Source organism: Macaca mulatta, chromosome 9 (genome assembly GCF_049350105.2).
Source record: "Macaca mulatta isolate MMU2019108-1 chromosome 9, T2T-MMU8v2.0, whole genome shotgun sequence".
NCBI classification, from domain to species: Eukaryota; Metazoa; Chordata; class Mammalia; order Primates; family Cercopithecidae; genus Macaca; species Macaca mulatta.
In genome coordinates, this window is record NC_133414.1 from 107,146,370 (window position 1) to 107,169,930 (window position 23,561).

The following is a 23,561-nucleotide window of genomic DNA, read 5'->3' on the forward strand; positions in this document are numbered from 1 at the left end:
ATTTTGATAAATCTTTTCTATTACACTTAGAACTATTTTCAAATCAAGGTCAGATCATGGAAAGTACTGGAGAAGTTTTCCTCTTCTTTGGTATAGGTTATATCTGGAACCCTTCAAGGGAAAACTAAAAATCATGAAATCCAAACCACAAGGCCATCACACAGTCACCCAGCAAATGGCTTCGTAAAGTATTTCCATGCTAAAAAGAAGAAAACAATTTCTCTTTTATGTCATAAAGATATGATAATACTTTTATGCCACTGGACAATTTACAAGGCACTTTCAATATCTATTACCTACCAGATACAGCTGATTCAAAAATAACATCCTAAGAACCAAAGTCTAAGTCTTAAACATTAGACTATAAATATTGACATGACACCAGAATATATTTAAAAAGTAATTAGGACAAAAATATGAATAAAAATGGAGCAAAAATGTCTCATTTTATATTATTAAACAACAATAACAGAAATGAAAGAGTACTACGGTGCCATGGCTTCAGAAAACATAATGAACATGCTGGAGTCTCCACAGGAAAAAGTGTTGAGGGTGTAACACTGGAAGTAACACTTTCTTCTCAACACACTTTGCAAAAGTTTTAATAAGAAAATATAAGAGTTCAACCAAATACAACTCCTTTGGAGTAATGATACATTACACAAAGTGTCCTCATTCTTGTTTCTCACTTACAGCTGATGTGTCACACTTAGAGCTGATGTGTACCAGTTTCCTAAAGGTTGAATATTTTCTCCCACTATTTTTGGCCCTGAGAGCCTGCCTCCCCAGGGATATTCTAGCCAAAACCTTCTGAGGCTGAAATAGCCAGGCAATAAGGATCCCAGTAGTCCTTAGAACATAAGAAGAAATCCTTCTTGAGCCCATCTCCCAGAGAGGGATTTTGGAGGCTGAACCTGAAGACTTTATGTGACTCTCAGGCTTGCTCCAGCCAAAAGAGCACCCAGGGTGAGGGTTAGAAGGTCAAGGACCAGGAAGTCAAGGGTGCAGTGAGCTATGATCATGCCACTGAACTCCAGCCTGGGTGATGAAGTGAGAATCTGTCTAAAAAAAAAAAAAAAAATAGGTCAAGAAGGACAGAAAAGAGCAAACCCATAACTCTGGGATGAGCTACTACAACCAAACAGGATGAAAGTCTACCTCCTCATAATCATAGAGTGACCAGAGTGAGGATAAAGGGTCTGTTTTTTTAACTTGAGCCATCATCTCTTGTGGAGGCAAATTTTCTGCATATAACTCCTAGCTAAACAAGAAAACCATAAAAAAAAATTTCCCACAGCTGATACAACCTTAATAGGGGCATTTTCTCTCATAGTAAATGAATTTTTATATTTTAGTAAAACTACCTATTTACTAAATAAAGATTAGTATGTTATGAGGCACAGATTGGAACAGAAAGGGGGATGACTTGAATTATGGAAAGCATCCAGACAGGAGAAGATGGTCTCTTCATAAAAATATTTTTCCCTGTTTTACTCACTCAATACAACTAAAAACCCTCAACTTTATATATAAAACAACGTGAGAAGACACTGACAGGGCAACAGAAGGCACACTGGCTAGGGACCCCGCAACCTGAGGACCATGGTGGTGAGCTCCCAGGGTGTTCCTGTTGCCTTGGACATCCCAGACCTGGAGCTGAGGGCAGCAACCTGGAAAGGGCAATGGGCACATACAGAAAAAGTCTCAAGAGGAGCCTGCTGTCTCTGACCAAATGGCCAGAATGGGGCAGCCCAGCAAGGCACGATACTTTGAAACAGTAACACCTTTCCCCAGCCAAATGCTTGAAAAGGCCAAGTGGGGAGTCCAGGCTTCCACACTCAAAATACTATAATGAGGTGCCCCAAATACCCTACTGAGTTGGGGACAGAAAAGGCCCAATAAGGAGCCCATATTTCATCCCTACCCAGATGTAATGAAGAAAGCCTAGTGGAGAGTCAAAGCTCTCACCACTACTCAGCAGTACGGAGGACATCCCCAGTTGTGTCCGTGGAGGCCATGTGTGGAGCTAGATATCCCACCCCTGCCCAGCAGTAATGAGGAGCCCCCAATAACCTCAGATGTGAATGTAGGCTGAGTGAACAAACTAAGAGTTTTACCCCCACCTGCCAGTACTGAGGCAGCACTGCCACCTCTTCCTTGGCCATAGGGTTCTGAAAGGAAGCCAGTGAAAGGAGGTTTTAGTAAGATCCAGAGTTTTATAACATCATAAAAAAATATATCCAGGATTCAACTGAAAATTACATGTCTTAGAAGAACCAGGAAGATTCAAACTGCAAATAAGACAATCAAAAGCTACCAATACCAAGATGACAAGAGATGTCAGAATTATCTGACAAAGCTATTAAAGCAGTCATCATAAAAATGTTTCAGTGAGCAATTATGAACACATTTGAAACAAATGAAAAATGTATAAAGTCTCAGCAAAGAAACAGAAAATAACAACAAATAAATAGAAGATATAAAGAATGAAATAGAAATTCTAGAATAGAGAAATAAATAACCAAAATAAAACTACAGTTGATGGGCTCAGTGGCAGCATTAATGAAACAATGGAAAACTGACATTAATGAGACAAAGACAAAGTGAACTGGAAGACAGAACAATAGAAATAACCTAATATGAAAAACAGAGAGAAATGGACCAGAGAGAAAAAAGAAATGAGAAGAACCTCACAGACCTATGGGACTATATAAATGATCTAAAAATTATGTAAATGGAGTGCTGCCGGAAGAGAAGAAAATGTAGGGCTGAAAAAGTACCAGGAGAAATTTTGTCTGAAGATATCCCAAATTTGGAAAAAGACATAAACCTACAGATACAAGAATCATAGTGAACATCAATCTGGATAAATTTTTTGAAAATCCACACCAAACACTTCTGGGAAATTTTCCAAAAAGGAAAATAAATAATTTTCAAAGCAGCCAGAGAAAAATTACACCTTACCTAGTGGGGCAGACTTGTCATCAGCATCTACGGAGAAATAAAAATTAGCAGAACATTTTTAAGTGCTGGATAAAAAAAATCTATCAGCCTAGCATTCTGTATCTATTGAAAGTGTTCTTCACAAATGAAGAGGAATTCAAGACATTCTTATATGAAGGGAGACAAAGATAATTTATCTCTAGCAAACCTACCATAAAATAGTGTTTAAAGAAAGTTCTCTAAAGTTCTTTTATAGGAAATTTTAAAAATTAAAAAAAAAAAACACAAAAAAAAAACAAGCATGGGTAAGGACGTGGAGAAATCAGAATTCTCCTACCCTGACAGTGGGAATGTAAAGTAGTGAACCTATGGTGGAAAACTGTGGCAAGGTTTCTCAAAAAATTAAAAGTAGAATGTCCATATGATCCAGCAATTACATTTCTGCATATATACACCAAAAAACTGAAAGCATCAAACTGATATTTGCACACCCATGTTCATTGCAGTATTATACACAATAGCCAAAAAATGGAAGCAACCCATTTGTCCATCAGCAGATGAATGCATGAACAAAATGTGGTTTCTACAGACAACGGAATATATTCAGCCTTAAAAATGAAAGAAAAAGTTGGATACATGCTACAACATGGAAGATGGATGATCCTTGAAGATATGATGCTAAGTAAAATAAACCAGTCACAAAAGGACAAATATTTTATGATTCCTCTTCCATGTGGTACCTAGAATAGTGAAAAAAAAAAAAAATCACCAAACAGAAAGTATAATGGTGGTTTCCAGGGGCTGGGAGGAGGAGGGAATGGGGAGGTAGTGTTTAATGGGTACAGACTTTCAGTTTTGCAAGGCGAAAATGTTGCTGTGCATGCTTGCTCCTGCCTGTAATCTCAGCACTTTGGGAGGCCAGGTGGGAGGATTGTGTCAGGCCAGGAGTTGGAAAATAGCCTGGGCAACAAAGAGAGACCCCATCTCTGAAAAAAATTAAAAATTACTTAAGTGTGGTAGAGGCTGAAGTGGGAGAGTCATTTGAGCCCAGAAGTTTGAGGCTGCAGTGAACTATGAAGATAATCATTTCCTCTGTCCATTCTGTTTCACCACCAGCAATGCAACTCCATTCAAATACACATTTGTACTCTCAAGAACTAAATGAGGCATTTTTACTCCAGTTTGCTTTGTGTTTTAGTGGTTTCTCTGAAATAATTCTGTAAAGTCTCTCTTCTTTCTTATGTCAGCTTAATAAAGTCATTGTTCAATTAGCTTAATGCCCCACTATTAATGGGACAGAGATTTCCTTAGACATCAGAAACCAATAAATTTCCCAGTCTTTGCAAGAGGCTCTGTGTGCGTGTTGGGGAATGCCTTTAACACCTACCTGGGCAGTTTGTAAATCTGCTAGCTAACTAAAAATCTTAAAAGAAGGAATTGAAAAATAAGATGTTCATAGAAGGCTTTGAAGAGTGGTGACACATTTCTGGAACATAGAAGGCCACACAGGCTTAGGAAATATCTGAGAATGCCCTAAGCCCTCGCCTCTGACTAACTTTGAGGCTCTATGAGAGCGGAACATTACGTTTCTCTAGCGAAAAATGTCTGCAGAAATAAGAAAATGTATAGGAGTAGATTATTTAAACCAAGACTATGGCCTTATGATGAGGCCTTTTCAACTGCAGGTTTATTCTAATCCTTGGTTGCAAACTTTCATATGGCCTTTAGGCTTCAACTGAAATAAAAGTGCTTCCTTGGTCTTTCTCACTTGAAAAGTTCTGTACTCCATTTAATTTCCTCTAACTCTGAGAATTTGCCAGAAATTATTTCCGAATTCTAAAGTTTCTAAATGAAATTTTATAGCCAGAATTTCAGCCTTTCAGCTACTGATTTCAAATCAGCAATCATTTCAACAGATAAATTGCATAAAATATCAGGCTTGCCAAATGAATTTCCTAAACTGTCTGTTATTCTGTCTCTACAAATCTTTACAACTTTTATCAGTTTCCATAAAAATACATATTTGCATGTCTATGTGAGAGAGAGATGGGTAACTGAGAGGAAACAGCAGAGACAGAAACAGATATTGACAAAGATTTGCAGTAGGTGCTATTTCTTAAAACTTCTGGTTGTTACAGTGAAACATTATTTGCAGATGAAAGGATTTACTATTTGAAAACTCCATGAAAGGTAACCCAAAATTGCTAAAATTATCAAAGAATTCAATCTTCCGTATTTACACGGATTTGGGGAAATACTCTTTCTATTATACTCATGTTAGAAAAGTAAACACATATATAAGTTTAGTGAACTATATTCCAGTATTTATGAAAAGTAAAAGATTATATACATTATGGTGCAGCCATTTTTATCTATAAAACCACCTTAAAGAAATAATATAAGAATATAAGATGTATGCAGATAGTAGCACTTGTAGTAAACAACAGTTCAAAAATAATCTAAACATCATTGAAGCTGGAAATAATTCTGAAAATATGGAATAGCCATTAAATAGGACATTATGAGCTACATTTCTTTATGTTACTTTTTAAAATATCTATATGTTACTGTACAACTGTCACCTCCAAATCAGCTATATTCTACATATACACATAAACACACATACACACATATTTCTGTTTGTTTATATTCAAATACATGTTCCCCTTTTCTTTGCCTTAATATGTCTGTACATCTGTGTGTGTCCCTGTATGTGTGTATTTAACCACTGGGGGAAAAAAGAATAGATAACCTTGGACAGACTGGCTAATTCAAGTTTATATCATGTCATTCCCTTTGGCTAAAGTGACCTTCTTTTCTTTTCTAACTGCATTTATACACATGCACATACATGCTAAAATAAACACATACACAACATATATATCCAACACATGCATATATATACATGTAATTATATTTTAATAGCCACGGGGGAAAAAAGAAAGTATACAATCTAATCTGTCAAGAGATCATTTGCCTAGACAGGTAGATAGGAGTGTGAGATTAATAAAGCTCATGTTTTAATACTTTCAACATTTTTTAAAAATCTCACGCAATAATTTCTGATTTCTCATTTGAGGTAACAAAGCAAAATATGGCATTTATCGGGTGCTTTCCATTTCATATGACTACAGATAAAATGTAGCATATGATCTTAAGATTGTGTTACAAACATAATTTTATTGGAAATGAAACAATAAATTTTCTTTCATACAGAAAAAATTGGAATGGATTTTGAAGGATGCATACAATCAAAAGAGATAGGGCTCAGAGATGGCCTTCCTCCTATTAAGATAGGAGAGATAATGGTTGACACACAGGCAAGGAAACATCTGCATTTTTCACATGAGACTGAAGGACCTTGCTCTGCAATCTAGCAGCCAGACACTTCATCAGACTGGGATGAAACAAAGCTCATAGAAGGGTAGTATAGTGCCAAAGCCTTTGTGAACTGGGGTGGTGTCAATATCCTTTGGATCAACCAGAGGTTTCAAGGTAAAATTCTGCAAAATGGTGGTCAGGATTAAAAACAGCTCCATGCGGGCCAGGCCTTCTCCAGCACAAATTCTTTTTCCTAAAAATTACACACAAGATCATTACTCATTTAATTCTTTAGCTGAGTTAGTACACAGGGAGGCTGAAATTAATGTGGAATGAAGAAATATATTAATGAATGACTAATGAACCTACAACTTTTTCTATTTACACCCAAACCTGGTTTCTTTTCTATTCTTTAGTACATATTTCTGTGAATGTACTATATGAAAAAAATCTTTTCTGTCCATGCACATTGGAACTGCTGTGTTGCAGCTTGCCAGTGACATCTTTACACACACACACACACACACACACATCTATCCCAACTGGCATGATACACAACACTGTATCTACCTCTCCATATACTTCTGACCCTGGACTTGACAAATAGATTTATTTGTCCTTATCTGGATTCTAAAGGATAATCAATCTTGCCACATATCTGCTCTAAAAAAAATAGTCAAGAGCTTATTATTGCCAGGTATAAAAAGAAATGTCACCAAGTGGCCACAGGCAATTCTTAGGGCATCATTTCTTTCCACATCTTCCACCCAGTTCCCCTCACCTCAGCCATTACTAATGATTCACCACTCCCCAAAGAGATTGGCAATTTCAAGATTCTTCTCAGATTGCAGGTATTCTTCTATCTGGAATGGTCTCCTACTCTGCTCTGCCTGCCAATAGTCCCCATATTCTTCCAGATTCAGCTCAGATGTTATTTATTCTATGCAATCTTCTTTGATACATCAGGACATACAATTCACGCTCTCATCTGTTTTCCACAATATTCATTAATGCTTCTAATACACTACATTTCACATGAACTGTAAATTATTCATCTGTTTTACAAACTGGAGTAGAAACTCTTAAGGTAAACCCTTAGATCTTATAATACACACAGTAATACCCACTGTCAGGACAAAAGCTGGCCTGCAAGCCATGTGAAACAAACAGAAATGTTGAGCAGGCTCATGGTGCAATAGTGGACTCCAAAATACGAAAGGAGATAAGAAGTCACATAGCAATGGCTTTTTTGAGATTATCTCTGAGCAATGCACATAATCTTGAGAACACAACATCAAGGCTTGCTCTACACTTATTTTCCTATATAATTAAACAGGAACAAATCTCTTATTTTTGTCTCTGTTTCAGTTATTTCTGTTGGAAACATCTTCTACCCTCCTATCCTCCTCCTACTTCTTTGAAGTGTGCTGAATATTCTCCACTTCTTCCTCTTTCCAGATCCATTTTGTGTTTATCTCTTGTGCCTTTCTAGTCCCAGGAAACTGACCTCTAAGAACTGCATTAAACCAGGAGGTAGTACCTTTCTGGGTTCTGGATACATTCAGAGGCTCAAATGTTGAAAAGTTCAGAGTATTTGTTCCCTCCATCCTACCCTGTCAGGCTAGTTTAACAGTGGCAACATCCCTCCACCTAAGACGCTTCTCTTGATGAGGAATCTGCTCATTATTCAGGTGCCAGCAACACTCTCCTTCTCTTGAATCTTTTGATCTAGGATTGTAACATCTTCTTGCTGATGTTAGTCCTGAGTTCTTCCCCACATTTTGTTACTCCCCTTGTTTGGCCCACACCTCTCAAAACCATCTCTTTATTAAATTCTCTTTTATTAACTTTTTTGACATTGCTGCACGTCTCTTTCCAGGACCATCAAAAATTGAGGGAAGATACTCAAATGTGATTTATTGCAAGAAAATTTCACTTACTTTCCAACTATTCTGCCCCTATCCCTTTCAAATAAATCATCTGAATCTCTCTCTCTCTCTCTCTCTCTTGCTCTCGTTCTCTCTCTCTCCCTCCCTTTCTCTGGACTCCCAAAGAAACCTCAAGCATAGCATTTGTGATCTTGGCATTTCATTGCCTGTTCATTGGTTTTCCCTTCTCTTAGAGAAAAGATCTAATACTTACTCACATTTGTATGCCTGGACCTGAGCATAGCATTGCCATATATAAGGTACTCAGTGAAGTTTATTGAGTGAACTGGCTTCTCAGGGTAAATGAGAAAAGTTTTACTAGAACTGGACTTCTAGGAGGAAATTTTAATGACCTACATAGTGGACCAGGAAGCAGAATCTATGAACGCAGTCACCAATCCCATGAGAAATAACCGTCTTTGGGAGTGGTGCCTCTGACCTTATGCAAATGGCAAATTGTTCAGCCCAGAGCAGCCTCCATGCAGAGTCCTTCCTTATCTTACATGACCCCGATGTGCACATAAAAAGCTTGCTTGCCTGCTGAAAAAGCCATGAAATAATCACTCTTTTTAAAGTTGCCACTTTTGTCCAGGAAGTGGCCAGGGTCAAACTTCTCTGGATTGGGAAATTCCTTGTCATCGTACAGGACAGAAGTCAGATCTGTTAAGATTGTTGTGCCCTGAAAGAAAAAAGATAAACCAGATCAAAATACAGTGTTCATGGGATGCAAAAGCCATGGATAGGAAAGGCCAACATTTTGTATGCATGAATTCTGCAGGGCTGACTATGGGACTTGAGTATATGTGCATTTTAATATCTACAAGGAGTCCTGCAACCAATTCCCCATGAATACCAAGGGATGACTTTAAATTAAAACCTGTATAAACAAAGAAGGTGATCATATAACGATAAAGGGGAATTTCATCAAGTGGGTATAAAAATTATAAATGTACATGAACTCAACATCAAAGCACTTAAATATATGAAGCAAATATTAATAGACCTAAAGGAAGAAATAGACTTCAAAACAATAATAGTAGAGAACGTAATACCCTATTTTCAGCAATAGACAGATCAAACAACAAACAGTGGTGTTAAACTGTTCTTTTGACCTGACTTAGCAGGTATGCGCAGTACAGTCCACCCAACAGCTACAGAATACACATTCTTCTATACAGCATATGAAACATTCTCCAGGATAGATCGTATGGTAAGTCACCAAACAAGTTTTAACAGATTTTGAAATTTAAAATCAAATCAACTATTTTTTTCTGAAAATAGTACAATAAAACTAGCAATCATGAAGAACAGAAAATATACAAATACCTAAAAATTAATTAACATGCTTATAAAGATCCAATGAGGTAATGAAAAAATTAAGAGGAAATATTTAACAATTTCTTGCGACTAATGATAATGGAAGTACAACATACCAAAAATCTATGAAATACAGTAGAATCAGTACTAACAATGGAGTTTAAAACAATTAACCGTTACAACAAAAAAGAGAATAATCTCAATTAACAATCTAACATTGAAACTTAAGAAACTATAAAAACCAAAAACAAACCAAATACAAAATAAGTAGAAAGACAAAAATTGTAAATATTATTGAATAAATCAATAAAATACGAAATAGATATAGAAACTAAAATACGAAGAAGTCAATGAAAGAAAGTTTAGGTTTTCTTGAAATGATATACAAAACTGACAAGCCCTTAGCTAGACTATGAAGAAAGAGAGAAGACCAAAATAAGTAAAACGAGATATGAAAAAGAGGCCATTACAACTGTACCACAGAATTGCAAAGGATCATTAGAGACTATTATGAAGAAATATATGCTTACAAATTGGAAAATCTAGAAGGAATGGATAAATTTCTGGACTCATATAATGTACCAAGATTGAATCATGAAGAAATAAAAAATCTGAAAATGATAATAGTTGAATAACAAATTAAATCAGTAACAAAAATCTCCCATCAAAGAAAAGCCAAAGACTATTATTTTTGGCTTCACTGCTGAATTCTACCAAACATTTAAAAACACTCCAAGAAAAATTCTTTTGAAATTCTTCTGAAAAATTGTAAAGGGGGAAATCCTTCCATAATCATTTTATGAGGTCATGATTCCCCTAATACCAAAGACAAAACAAGAAAAGAAAACTGCAGGCCATTATCTCTGAAGAACATAGATGCAATACAAGTAGGCCCAGTGTGGTGGCTCACGCCTGTAATCCTACCACTTTGAGAGGCCGAGGTGGATCACCTGAGGTTGGAAGTTCAAGATCAGCCTGACCAACATGGAGAAACCCCATCTCTTCTAAAATTAGCCAGGCATGGTGGTGCATGCCTGTAATCCCATCTACTCGGGAGGCTGAGCCAGGAGAGTAGCTTGAACCCAAGAGGCAGAGGTTGCAGTGAGCTGAGATCATGCCATTGTACTCCAGCCTAGGTGACATAGCGAGAGTCCATCTCAAAAAAAAAAGTGACTTGGGTGCTGTTAAAGGCATTCAGTTCCAAATACAAATGGAAAAAGTTTCAAAAATTTGCAGGCTGACAATGCAATAGAAAAGAAAATAAAGAAAATCCCATTTCTAGGGAGAAATTCAAGCTGGCTGCAGAAATTTGCATAAGTAACAAGGAGAAGAATGTTAATCACCAAGAAAATGGGGAAAATGTCTCCAGGGCATGTCAGAGATCTTTGTGGGAGCCCTTCCATCACAGGCCTGAAGGGCTAGAAGGAAAAAGTAGTTTCATGGGCTGGGCCCAGGGTCTCAGTGCTATGTGCAGCCTAGGGTCTTGATGTCCTGCATCCCACATGTGGCTGAAAGGGGTCAACATAGAACTTTGGCTATGGCTTCAGAGGGTGCAAGCCTCAAGCTTTGGAGACTTCCAAAGGGTGTTTAGCCAGAACTTCTACTAGGGCAGTGCAGAAGGGAGATGTGGGGTGGGAGTAACTATACAGAGTCCCTACTGGGGCACCAGCTAGTGGAGCTGTGAGAAAAGGGCCACCATCTTTCAGACTCCAGAATGGTAGATACACTGACAGCGTGCACCATGTGCCTGGAAAAACTGCAGACACTCAACACCAGCCCATGAAGGCAGCTGGGAGGGAGACTGCACCCTGAGAAACTACAGGGGCAGAGCTGCCCAAGACTATGGGAACCTATGTTTTGCATCAGCATGACTGGAATGTGACACATGGGGTCAAAGGAGATCATTTTGGAGCCTTAAGATTTGACTGCCCTACTGGATTTCAGACTAGTGTGAGGCCTGAAGCCCTTTTGTTTTGGCCAATTTTCCCATTTGGAATGGCTGGATTTGCCCAGTGCCTGTACCCCCATTGTATCTAGGCTGTAACTAACTTGCTTTTGATTTTACAAGTTCATAGGCAAAGGGACTTGCCTTATCTCTTACGAGACTTTGGATTGTGGACTCTTGAGTTAATACTGAAATGAGTTAAGACTTTGTGGCACAGTTGGGAAGGCATGATTGCTTTTGAAATGTGAAGACATGAGATTTGGGAGGGGCCAGGGACAGAATGATATGGTTTGGCTCTGTATCCCCAGCAAAATCTCATCTTGTAGCTCCCACAATTCCCACGTTTCATGGGAGGGACCCGGTGGAAGATGACTGAATCCTGAGGGTAGGTCTTTCCCATGTTGTTTTTGTGATAGTGAGTGGGTCTCATATCTCATGGTTTTAAAAAGGAGATTCTCTGCACAAGCTTCCTCTTTGCCTGCTGCCATCCATGTAAGATGTAACTTGCACCTCCTTGCCTTCCACCGTGATTGTGAGGCCTCTCCAGCAATGTGGAATTGTAAGTCCAATAAACCTCTTTCTTTTATAAATTGCCCAGTCTCAGGTATGTCTTTATCAGCAGCATGAAAACAGACTAATACAAATGGATTTCAAAATGCTAATAGAGAGGTTCTTGAACACTCTCATCACAAATAAATAATAAATGTTCAAGGTGATCGAGATACTAATTACCCTGATTTAATCATTACACAACTCATACATGTTTCTAAACATGATGTTCTTCTCCAAAAATATGAACAATTATTAAGTGTCAATCATAAATAAAAGAGAATTGATCATGCTCACAGGCTGATAAAAAGGAGCCAGGAAGAAGGGAGAAGATGAAGAGGAAGGAAGAAGAAATAATTACTTAAGGAAGATAATTGAAAAAGTAAGAGAGAAGGGATCCATGCCACAGTTAAAACAGCTTATAGTAGAACAAAAGAAAGCCCATCTGTCACAGCAACTGACATGAAAGAAAATCAAAGGTTGTAAATGTAGCCAAGTATGTAAATCTAATGGAAAGCATTAGAGGAGTCCACTTCCAGTGACTAATTTTTCTGTGAGATGGAAGAGCAGGTCACCTATTAAAAGTAAGATAATGAAAGGTTGAGAAGAGTTCAAGGTTGAAAGTCATTGTGGAGTATGGTGAAGCAAGTTGAGTTAGATTATAAAGCAGGATTGTTGGGTAAGATTGACAATACTTTTGGCATTGATAAAAATTAAACCACCACATTTGGCATTGATGATAACAATATCAACCTGCTGGGCTGCATGGTCCTTTCCAGCACAGGTCAGTAGCCAATAATCAGGCAGGGAGGAAGGAGACTTTTATGTTGGACTTTTCACAAGTAAGTCATAGGGACAGTAGAGAAGGGGTGGGATATAGGATACAGGTTAATTGGTAAGAGTAATAAAACATAAAATTGAAAGGAAGGGACAGGATAGCACACTAGGCTAATGGACAGGCAGAGTGTGGAGCTATCAAAGCATGGAAAATCCTGTGGGAGTCTAGGCACTATCATATTTAGAAACTTGTATCAAAAACTAGAGGGAAAGAAGAATGTGGTTACAGGGTAGAATGCCTGAGTTATGAGTGTGCCATACCTGTAGAAGATTAGGCAATCTACAGTTCTACTGCTATGATATTTGATTGCCTAAGACACCTAAGGAAGGGTATAGACATAATATCTCTCACCTTTGGAATAAGATATTCTCTAAACCGAATGTCTTGAGTCACTGCATGGGGCACACTGATGGGGATGAGGTCAATATATCTCTGGATCTCATGCACCACAGCATCCGTGTAGGGCATCCGGCTTCTGTCCTGCATGCAGACACTTCGGTTTTTGCCGACCACATGATCAATTTCTTCCCGCACTTTAGCTGGCAAGGCAGGAGTCAGAATTTACGAGAAGAAAAAAACTTGAAGTACCATTTGTAGGATCCCTTCATCATTGTCCCATTGTAGTTGGAGATAGGACAATGACGGAAAATTATGTGTCACTACCTCCATAAGAGAAAAAAAAGGACACACAGTTTACGTTTCTTGGGCAAACTGAAAGCGCATTAGACACAGGTATGCAGGTATGAAATACAATTGCACCATGACGTTCAATCCTCAACTTTGATTCCCTACTCTGTGTACTTTTTCTTGACAGACTCAGAGATCTGGGATCCTGAAGAATCACTGAAGACCTTGTAGTTTAACCATTTTGTGTATTTCAATTTTATCTTAAATATTTAAGTTTCAGTAATCTAAGAAGTACACAGTGCAGTTCAGGAAATGAGATATTAACTTGATTCAGCACAAAAACTTAACAAGTTAAAATTTATTCAGAAGGTATTCATAATATAGGACAGACACACTGCACTCTTCATTATATTACTTTATAATTCTTCAAAAAACTCCTATGTGGTAGGTATAATTTCATGTACTTTACAAAGAAACAAGTCCAGAGAAGTAAATAGTTTCCTAAGGATGCTCAGGGAATATGTGGTCTTTCCCATATTATCCCCCTTGAATAGATAAGGGATCACAGATATGGAGAGTAATCATGTGTCTGCAGGTCAAGCCAGCCACCTATTAGTAGAATCAGAATTCAAAACCACTGCTATTGAAGTCTACAGCTCATTGTTCAAAATAACAATGCCACACTGCTGCATCTGTTCCAAACTAAATCAAGAATCCTATACCATCGCAGGGAGAATAATGGCCTCTGCTTTTCAAATCTCTATCATTATTTAAACATTTTATTCTCCTTTTATACTAGGAACTAATTTGAATTGAATCCACCCAGTGGTAGGTAGATGTACTAATGATGAGAAATTTTGTTGTACCTTGTGTTGGCAGGTAAATGGTGGGGTGGTTATCAGTATTTTCTGTCCGTTTCTACCTGAAATTTGATCCTGCCCATCATCTGTGATCATACCTGAGATCTCAGGGTGCTTCAGCAGGAGCAACAGTCCATATCTCATTGTGGTGCTTGTTGTCTCTGTTCCTGCACTAAACATATCCCATATAGTAGCAACCAAGTTGTCCATGGTAAATTCAGACTCTTTATTGTGTTTTTCCTAGCAATGACATGTTACAATTACTTAATAAAAAGCTTTTCAAGTAACACAATACTATTCAGTACAACATCAGTACCTGGCCAATTAAGCCAGACTTTAGAGTGTGCTATGGGTGAAGATAATATTAGGTGAACTGTTAGAATTGCTTCAAATTTAAAATAACATCAGACTCACAAATATTCAAGTACTTTCTGATTCTTCAATTTCTGACCCACTAGAGCCAGTCAGTTCCTTTGTAATTTTTTAAACATACTTTTGATTAAGTCATCACTGCTAATCACTGTCAACTCTAGCATCTATTGTCTATTTCATCATATCTAATTTTTCATTCAAGTTTCTTGAACTAATCACACCCAAACTACAGCAGTATTTACAACTCCATCAGTCATTACACCCAAGACTCCTCTTCAATTACAATCATTAGAGCCTCTTTGAAAATTTCACAAACTTGATTACTGTACTCATCATCTCCTGGATCTATTTCCTCCTCCCTGTTTAACTAAGTCAGAGTTTCTCAAACCTACCTCATCTGTAAATGAATATATCTTAGAGATTGCCCAAAAGTAAGCCTGTCTGGGTTTCTATCCATTCCTGTGTTCCCTCATTTGTTACATCTTCTCTTCATGGAACCATGATATGTTATCATCAGTCTTGAATGAATGTGTGCATGTGTGTGTTTGCATGTTTTGATCAGCCCGCAGATAAGGAATCAGCTTTAACATGGTAAACATAAAACCTAAGTCTCTTTGGGTGAGAACTTAGAAATATCCAGAGACATGCAATATGGCTTACACAGGTAATATGTTGCATAAACAATTAATACACTTTAGGATATAGCATTTGTTTTCATATCTCAGTTTCACCGGGAAAATCAAAGCATATCAATGAGTCACGACACCCATAAAGATAAAGTAGCAAATCAGAATTACATTGTACCTTTTCCATTCGAATCAGAAAATAGTCAATAAAGTCTCGAGGGTTATTGATGTCCAGAGATTCCTGATGTTCTTTTACTTTCTCCAAAATAAAACTTCTTTGGAGAGCAAAATTTTTAAATATCACATTATGACTTCCTGGGAGAACCCGTAAAAAGGGGAAAGCATTGTAGAGCTGAAAGGAGGAAGAATCCATCATTAATTCATTCACCAAACACTGGTCCTTATCATTTATCAGACACTGTGTTATATGCTAAGTAGATAAAGATGAATAGACATGCTTCCTGCACAGGAATGCATTCTGAATTTGAAGGAGAGAGCACTGAAAAAGTAGGCAGAGACAGTATGCACAGGTTACAAAGCAACTTCAAGGCCAATCACGTTGATTTCCTAACCATAACTCTCTGAAGGAAGTCAAGAAATTACCCCTGTTGTCACCTCTCTTCAGATGAGCAAATTGAAGTTCATAAGGTTAATCAACAATTCAAAGACACCAAACTAGTGATCTCAGAGCTAATACCCTGTGTTTGCACCAGTATACACAATATATGTTTTACCAGGGGATAGTCTAAAAATTTTGAAGACTCATACTCGTTTGTTGTAATGAGGAAATAGTACATCTGAAAGATTAAGAAACTGCCCAAATCACTTAGAGTATACATATATATAAAAAAACACAAACATACACATATACATATATAGATATATAATTTAAATATTACACCCCAAAGAATGTGCATATTTTCCTGACTCCTGTTTTTGCTGGTCCTAGAGCTTACAGAACATGCTTTAATTTAGACAACACCCCAATGACCTAATACCTTTGGAACACATCCACATAATATATTCAGGCTTGTAGCTTAAATCAAACTAGATACAGAATCAGGAATCAGGAATTCTAGATTCTAGATTTTGATGTTCATTTTCTTAGCTAGGCTATTTTGAAAAATATGCCTAATAGCTCTGGGTCAGTTTCCCATTCCAGTAAATAAGAGACATTAGACTATTTTTTCTCTAGGGTCCTTTGAAGGTATGTCACATCAGGAACTTATGATCAGTATAGAATTTTAGTTGTTAGTGATTGTAAAACATAGGTTACTGACATTTTCTGACCATGTACTTTAATAAGAAATACATCTTAAATCACTACCCTCTATATCTGACGATCTAAAAACAAACAAAAAAAGTTTCATCTAAACAAATCTTGCTATAAATGTAGCACTCTGAGATTATGTATTTTTTTCTATTCTACCTTACTTCATATTTTCAATTTTATTGTATCACATTAGATTGATTTGATAACTCACTAATGTGTTGCAAACGATAGTTTGATAAGCATTGCTTTGGACATTTTTAAATAGGGCAGAGAGATGGGGTAGGCATGAGCTATAGATGAGCTAGAAAACTATTACACATTCTAAAAAGAACCTTGGCCTTACCTGTATCCAGGGGCTGCTCACAGTTTCAAAGTTTTCATTAAAATACTTCATCAAGGTTAGAAATTTCTGATCCCTGTAATCAAAACGATTCTGGAAAATGATGGAGCTGATGACATTGCAGGGAACACAACCCAGAAGAAAAGTGGGATCACAGGGAGATGCTACAAACAATGCCAGTCAGAAGTTAAAACACAATTTTCATATAAATCTAAAATTGACTGCTTAAAATAATTGGAAATGATTGACTTCTAAGATCTTCTAGAAATAAAACCTACCTGGACATGCCACCATTACAATAAACTTCAAATGCTTAAAATAAAATTTGCTGTATTTATCCAAATAAAACTGTCTAATCCAGTCCATTTTATTTGATAATTTTGCCCCAAGAAGTCTCCTATTTATATCATTTTCCAAAATGTTCTAATTCACAAGAAGGAATACAAAATAAAAAGAGGCCATTTAAAATATTTTTTAATGTATGGAATTTAATTATCAGTGTTGATACATCCTCATGATGCCAACAGAAAACTAAACAACTTAAAAAGAAAATCAAAATACTGAAGAAACTTGAAACACAACATGGAAAACAGAGTTGAAAAATTTGGTTGTCTTTTTTTGTAAAAGATAAAAATAATGAGAGAAATTGGAATTATAGTTACATATTTGAAAAACTACATTGTGGGTAGAAATAGACTTCGTATATGCAATAAAGAGCATGGCTCCATTTTTGGATGTTTGATTGCTAGAAGTTTTATAAGACTCACCCTGAACTCTTCCCCTTGTACCCACATCTGGAAATGCTTTAAAAAAAATATGTAACAGTTCCTTCCATTAACACAAATAGGCAGTTTAAGCCACACAAGCCCTGACCTGCACACAGGAAACTTCAACCCAGCCCTAAACCCTAATTGCCATGAAAACCTCATGCCACTATCCTCCTGCTGCTCTTTCAGTGTCATTTTGGACCTGGTTGGGTGTCAGCCTGATCTTCATTGAAAGCAATATTATGTGAGTAATAAACCTTTCATATCCTATTGGTGTTTGTGTGGCATCCCTATTGTAATCATCTAAACCAGATTTTGGATGATAGGTAGGTCCCTCCTGCCTCTGTGTGGTGACAACACCACAACTCTAGAAGGACAATGCAAGCTCAGATCAAAAATTAGAAGTTACTATGTAAATTAGCTCTGCTCAACCTGTGGAAATAACTTCCAACTGTTAGTGTTATTAGTGATTAAATGGGCTTCCCCAAGAGTGTGAGGTCCCTACAATGAAGTGGAATTAAGCAGATTTTGGACGACTAAAGGTCAGGGAGTTCAGAGAAGGCCATATTCGCCATGGGAAAAGTTGAACGAGTTAATAACAAGTTCTGCTTCAATACAAATTAAGGATACAAATAATTTCACAGATAATATGTGCCAAAATTCAATATTCATTGCTTGACTAATTCTATTTCCAAATTTTATTCAAAGAAAGTAGTCAGAGATTTACAATAATTAGTATGGGTTTCACTCTTGTATATTAAGAGCAGGAAAAACTAGAATCAACCTATCTGGCCAAAACAGAGGATTAGTTAAATAAACTCTGGTGTGTCCAAAATAATGGACTACTGTACTATCCAGCTAATAATGTTCTTGAAAAACATTTAGTTAAACACATAAAAATATTCATTCAATACACATTATAAAACCACATATATCTTATGATCTTACCCCTTGCTTGCCTGCCTAGCCCTTTCTCTTCCACCTGCTCTCCCAGCCCTGCAGGTGCACACACACATCTACGCACTGCAGAGATCTGTGCTGCTGCAGTACCATCTCTTCATATCCACACTCCATTATGAGAGGTGAATGGCAGCCCCACACTTTGGGGGTAATTGGCAACCCCTGTATTGTTCTTAAACACTTTACTAGAAAAGTTACCTAATTTTTTAAGTCTATGTGGCCAAGACTCATAGCTGATTGCCAAAATCCATGTTCTTTTCTTCCTGTGCACAGAGTAAACCACAGTTTCCAGCTTCTCTGGCAGTTAGGTGTGGCCTTGTTACTAAGTGGCACACATGAGAGAAGCTATGTGTGCCACTTCTATGCCTGGTCTAAAGTATTTGCTTTTTAACTTGCTCTTTTCTCCTTCCTGTATCACACAGATATATGATTCATTGATGATATTGAAAGACATTTGCTGAAGATATCAAAGCCCAATTAACCTGGTACCTAAAAAGACTGTTATTCCAAACACTTCACCTCCTAATTACTGTTATGTGAGCAAAAAGTAAACTATGATACTTCAGCCATCATAATATTTTGTAGTCTATTTACAATACCATTTGTTCTACCCAAACTATTAGTGTTAATTATATGAAGAAATAAACACCATTGGTTTTTTTTAATGCTTCCACCAGACACAAGGCCTCCTCTTGAATTCGGTCTTCAATTGTTTTCTTCCCCATCCCCATATTCCTCAAAACCATGAGAGAGAAACGCCGGATTTGCCTCCATCTTTCTCCATTGCTAAAAATAACTCCTATCAACACAAAAGAAAAAACAGAGAGAGAAAATATTCTTCATTGTTATGAATATGAGCTGACAGTTCTCATCTCAGGAGATGATATTGACATTTCAGCAGGGATGTAAATATAATGGTGTCAGCTTCAGGGATTCCCATTGAACTCTTCATCACACCTGCCTCCTCTTTGAACCTAAACTACTATTTAACTGTCAGGATTCTTAATTTTGCATATTGCTAAACTATTCTTAATCCACCAGCTGCACTAAACCTCAGAATAATTCTGTAAACTGAAGGCTTTGTCCTGTTTTACGGGATGCTAAAAATCATAAAGGCAAAATGCTTGCTCATGATCCTGCACCAATAAACATGGTGAGTCCTGGTCATAGCTTAAATTTTCAGGGCTGGCTTTTCAAATTGTAAGTTAATTTTAAGAGAAATAACAAGAGGAGGGAATTATCAGGAGAATGTGAGACAGCACTTTTTCATTGGAAAATATCTCCTGGTAATCATTTCTCAGATAAGGGGTACAGTCATTAAACAGACAGCTAGTCTCATTTCAACATTTCCCCTCTATTTGTTAAATCTCTCCCATGAAATATGGAAGGAAACATCAAAGAAGTTCAATATTAGGCTGCCAGAGTCAAGACCAGATCAAGGGGAAAAAATAAGCTCATAGGAAACGTTTCCAGGGAGCCTCTTAGAGAACAGTGCAGAAGAGGTCAGGACCCCATTCAGGCCATATCTCCGTTTGCCAGAACCCTGTGATCCACCAGAAGACTTGACAGTTTAAGGCTAGCTCCAAAAACAAATAAAAGAAATTTCCAGCACTTAATCAAAAAAGCTTTTTCTAATATCAATTCTGATACATACTCATACTCTGATCATGTTTCTCCATGATCTTTTCAGAACATATGTTTACTTTATGCTTTGTCTTCTGTTGTATTCTAATAGTGCTCATGCTTTTTTAGAATCCTATTTCAAGGGGAGGATAGAAATACTCCAAACTGATGTGGTTCCATGCACACCATTCAAGTTTCCTAAAATAATCTCTGGCTATCCATGACTAAGACCCGGCAGCAAAATATTTGGTGAATAAGATAACTCAGTAATATCCCTCCTCTCTCTCATCTCTCTATTGTTTTTCTATTTTTTTAACTGACCATAATTTATGATGAACTTCTCTTTGTAACAAATTCGTAAAAAATTAGTAGCTAGATGGCTTGTTATCATTGAATTTAATGTTTAACAGGGACAGTGTGTCACTTTCACAGATTTTAAATATAGATTATTTAAATGATCCTTTATAGAAAAATTATTCTTAGCCTCAGGTAGAAAATATGAAAAGTGTGTTCCATAAATTTTTCTAAACACTTATGATTTCTCAATTTCTTCAAATTTTTCAAGTTTTTACAACTTACAAACCCACACACATACCCTAAAGGGAAGCATACCGAATCCTTGTGTAATTTTTTCTATCACTGGAAAACTCCCTCGGCCAGAAAATACTTCTCCCTGATCAATCAGTGCTTCCTTAATTGCTTTGTATCCATGTAACACCACGGTGGGCTTCATGCCAAAATAAACAGTGAACACAGGGCCATAATATTTTGCTAGCTGCAAAAAGAATAGCAGATGCAAATAAAGTGTAAATTTCAAAAATAAAATGTAGATAGCTTAGGGAAATATTTTTAATATTGCCAGAAAGATGTTTTAATACTTATCCACCTATTATATAAAATTTAATACTTTAGAATCAATTATTTGATAAGAAAAAAGTATTTGAATAGTAATTATCATCACTTTATTAGTAATAATTCTATTAGTGTTAGTATCAGCTTCAATATTTATTTCTTGTTCAGCCCCTACTATATCACAGGGGCTATATTATACATTTTGGTCCTATTATTTTATTAAATTTTTATGCCAAACTAATAATTATACCAACTTCCTCCCATCTTCTTACAATTACAGTAAATTCTGTGTTTCTTCTTTGGGTTAAGGGAAGTCCATCTACTTTGCTTCATGTGTAGTCTAATAATTGTCCCTCATTGTTCATTCTTGATCATTTTTTTTTAGCACGAGACACTGCCATATTTTTATAATGCATGATAACATAGGAGTGTGGTCATACATATTTCCCAGCTTCACTCAAAGCTACATGCAGCCATGTGACTCAGTTTCCATGAACTCATGTAAGCACAGTGTTGTGATAAAATTCGACATTTGTGCATAACAGACAATTGCTTCCCCTTCATTTCTGCCTCTGCCCATGGGTTGAAATAATAGCATGGAGATGCCCCTACTATGACTATGCAGATGAGAAAAATAGTCTAGAGGCAGAAGATACTAGAACTACAAAGATTTTAAAAAAAAACAAACCTGGTACTCTTAATGACATCATGGAGGAGAGGCAAGCTGACAGCAAGCACCTAGACTTTCTTATGTGAGATAGAAATAATCTCCTATCTTCTTTCAGTATCATCTTCTGTAATAGCTTATGTGGTATCCTGAATGATATAGGACTTACAATATTTCAACTTTTCTAGTGTAGAACTCCTTTTGCTGACCTAAAAATTCATACTACAAACTATAGTGACCTTTTCACAAGGAAGATGTTAACCTGACTGTCCTTTAAGCATGTTAATGGTATCACATTGCTCTTTTTTTCTTTCCATGTTTTTTGAGATGGAGTTTCACTCTTTTGCCCAGGCTGGACTGCCATGGCAGGATCTCTGCTCACCGCAACCTCCACCCCCCGAGTTCAAGCGATTCTCCTGCCTCAGTCTCCCAAGTAGCTGGGATTACAGGCATGTGCCACCATACCCTGCTAATTTTGTACTGTTAGTGGAGATGGGGTTTCTCCATGTTGGTCAGGCTGGTCTCGAACTCCCGACCTCAGGTGATCCTCCTGCCTCCACTTCCCAAAGTGCTGGGATTACAGGTGTGAGCCACCAGGCTCGGCCCATATTGATCTTATGATAAAAACAAGTGTTTTTTACATCCATGCAAGGCCTGCATGTCTTCTCCCCTGCTTCCCTCTCTACTCTCAGCTTGTACCATATTCTTACTTAGTCTCTGAACTACAAACACTTTTGTCCTCTTTTCAGGGTCTTAGGGAGAGAAGTGTAAACCAAAAGTAAAATTCAAAGCACCCCTCTCACCGCCAGCTGGCCCCACTCCCTTACCACCAGCAATTTAAACAGACTTCCTCCTCTAGGCCAGGTCCCTCCAAATTTAACCTGAAAAACTGATTCATGCCATCATGGGAAGGGGGCATTGAACACGCCTCATTATGCCCTCTTCCGTTTTGGAATTCAACAAAAGCTGACCAACATTTAACATTAACACAGACCTTAACTCTGATAAGAAACAATTACCATCTATTCTCTCTGAAGACTGCTGCCTGGAAGCTTCATCTACATGATAAAACCTTGGTCCCCACAACTCTTATCATAAACCAGACATTCCTTTCTATTAACAATAACTCTTTCAACCAATCGTCAATCACAAAATTTTAAACTCAGGATATCCTGGAAGCAGCCCCTCTCCCACTGCTTCGAGTTGTCCCACCTTTCTGGGCCAAACCAATGTATATCTTAAATGTATTGACAGGAGTCTCATGTGTACATACTCAAACGTATAAATGTATAAAACCAAACTGTGCCGTGACCACCATGGGCACATATTCTCGGCGTCTCCTGACAGCTGTGTCGTGGGTCATAGTCACTCACATTTGCTCAGAATAAATCTCTTCAAGTATTTTGCAGTTTGACTCTTTTCATCAACAGAAGCAATTCTCCTCCAGATTGAAAACATGTGAAATTGGGTTTTGTTGATATCTGATATGTTTAATTCCTAATCATTCTTACGATTATCAGCTCCAACTTCAATTACTCAGAGAACCCTTTGCTGAATTCTCCTCTAACTGGTTAGTCCCTTGAAATTACATGGTCTCTTTCTACCATGTCCCTGTTACACAGTTTGTAATCATATCTTTACTTGCATTGTTGTTTCATAAATGTATTCCTATCCTCTAAACTGTAAGTTCCTTAATGATGGGGTCACTTTAAATTTTCTTTTGCCATTGAAACTCACATGCACCATGCAAGGA

The 23,561-nt window shown here is 37.2% G+C and overlaps 1 protein-coding gene across 5 annotated transcripts in view; it reads right to left on the reverse strand.

Annotated features, from left to right (window-relative positions):
* Positions 1–5,826: 5,826 nt before the first annotated feature.
* Positions 5,827–23,561, reverse strand: part of CYP2C76 (cytochrome P450 family 2 subfamily C member 76) — a 37,465-nt gene continuing 19,730 nt past the window's right edge. Inside the window, exons 2-9 of one of the 5 annotated variants that reach the window (XR_013397659.1) lie at positions 20,902–21,064; positions 19,316–19,465; positions 16,943–17,103; positions 15,505–15,678; positions 14,427–14,568; positions 13,193–13,380; positions 8,632–8,871; positions 5,827–6,517 (exon numbers count right to left, since the gene is read on the reverse strand). Coding sequence is in view for 4 of the 5 variants with exons in the window: in XM_077944835.1 (XP_077800961.1) it covers positions 6,336–6,517; positions 8,730–8,871; positions 13,193–13,380; positions 14,427–14,568; positions 15,505–15,678; positions 16,943–17,103; positions 19,316–19,465; positions 20,902–21,064 (1,302 nt within the window). In the remaining variant the exon portion in view is untranslated. 5 annotated transcript variants of the gene reach the window in all.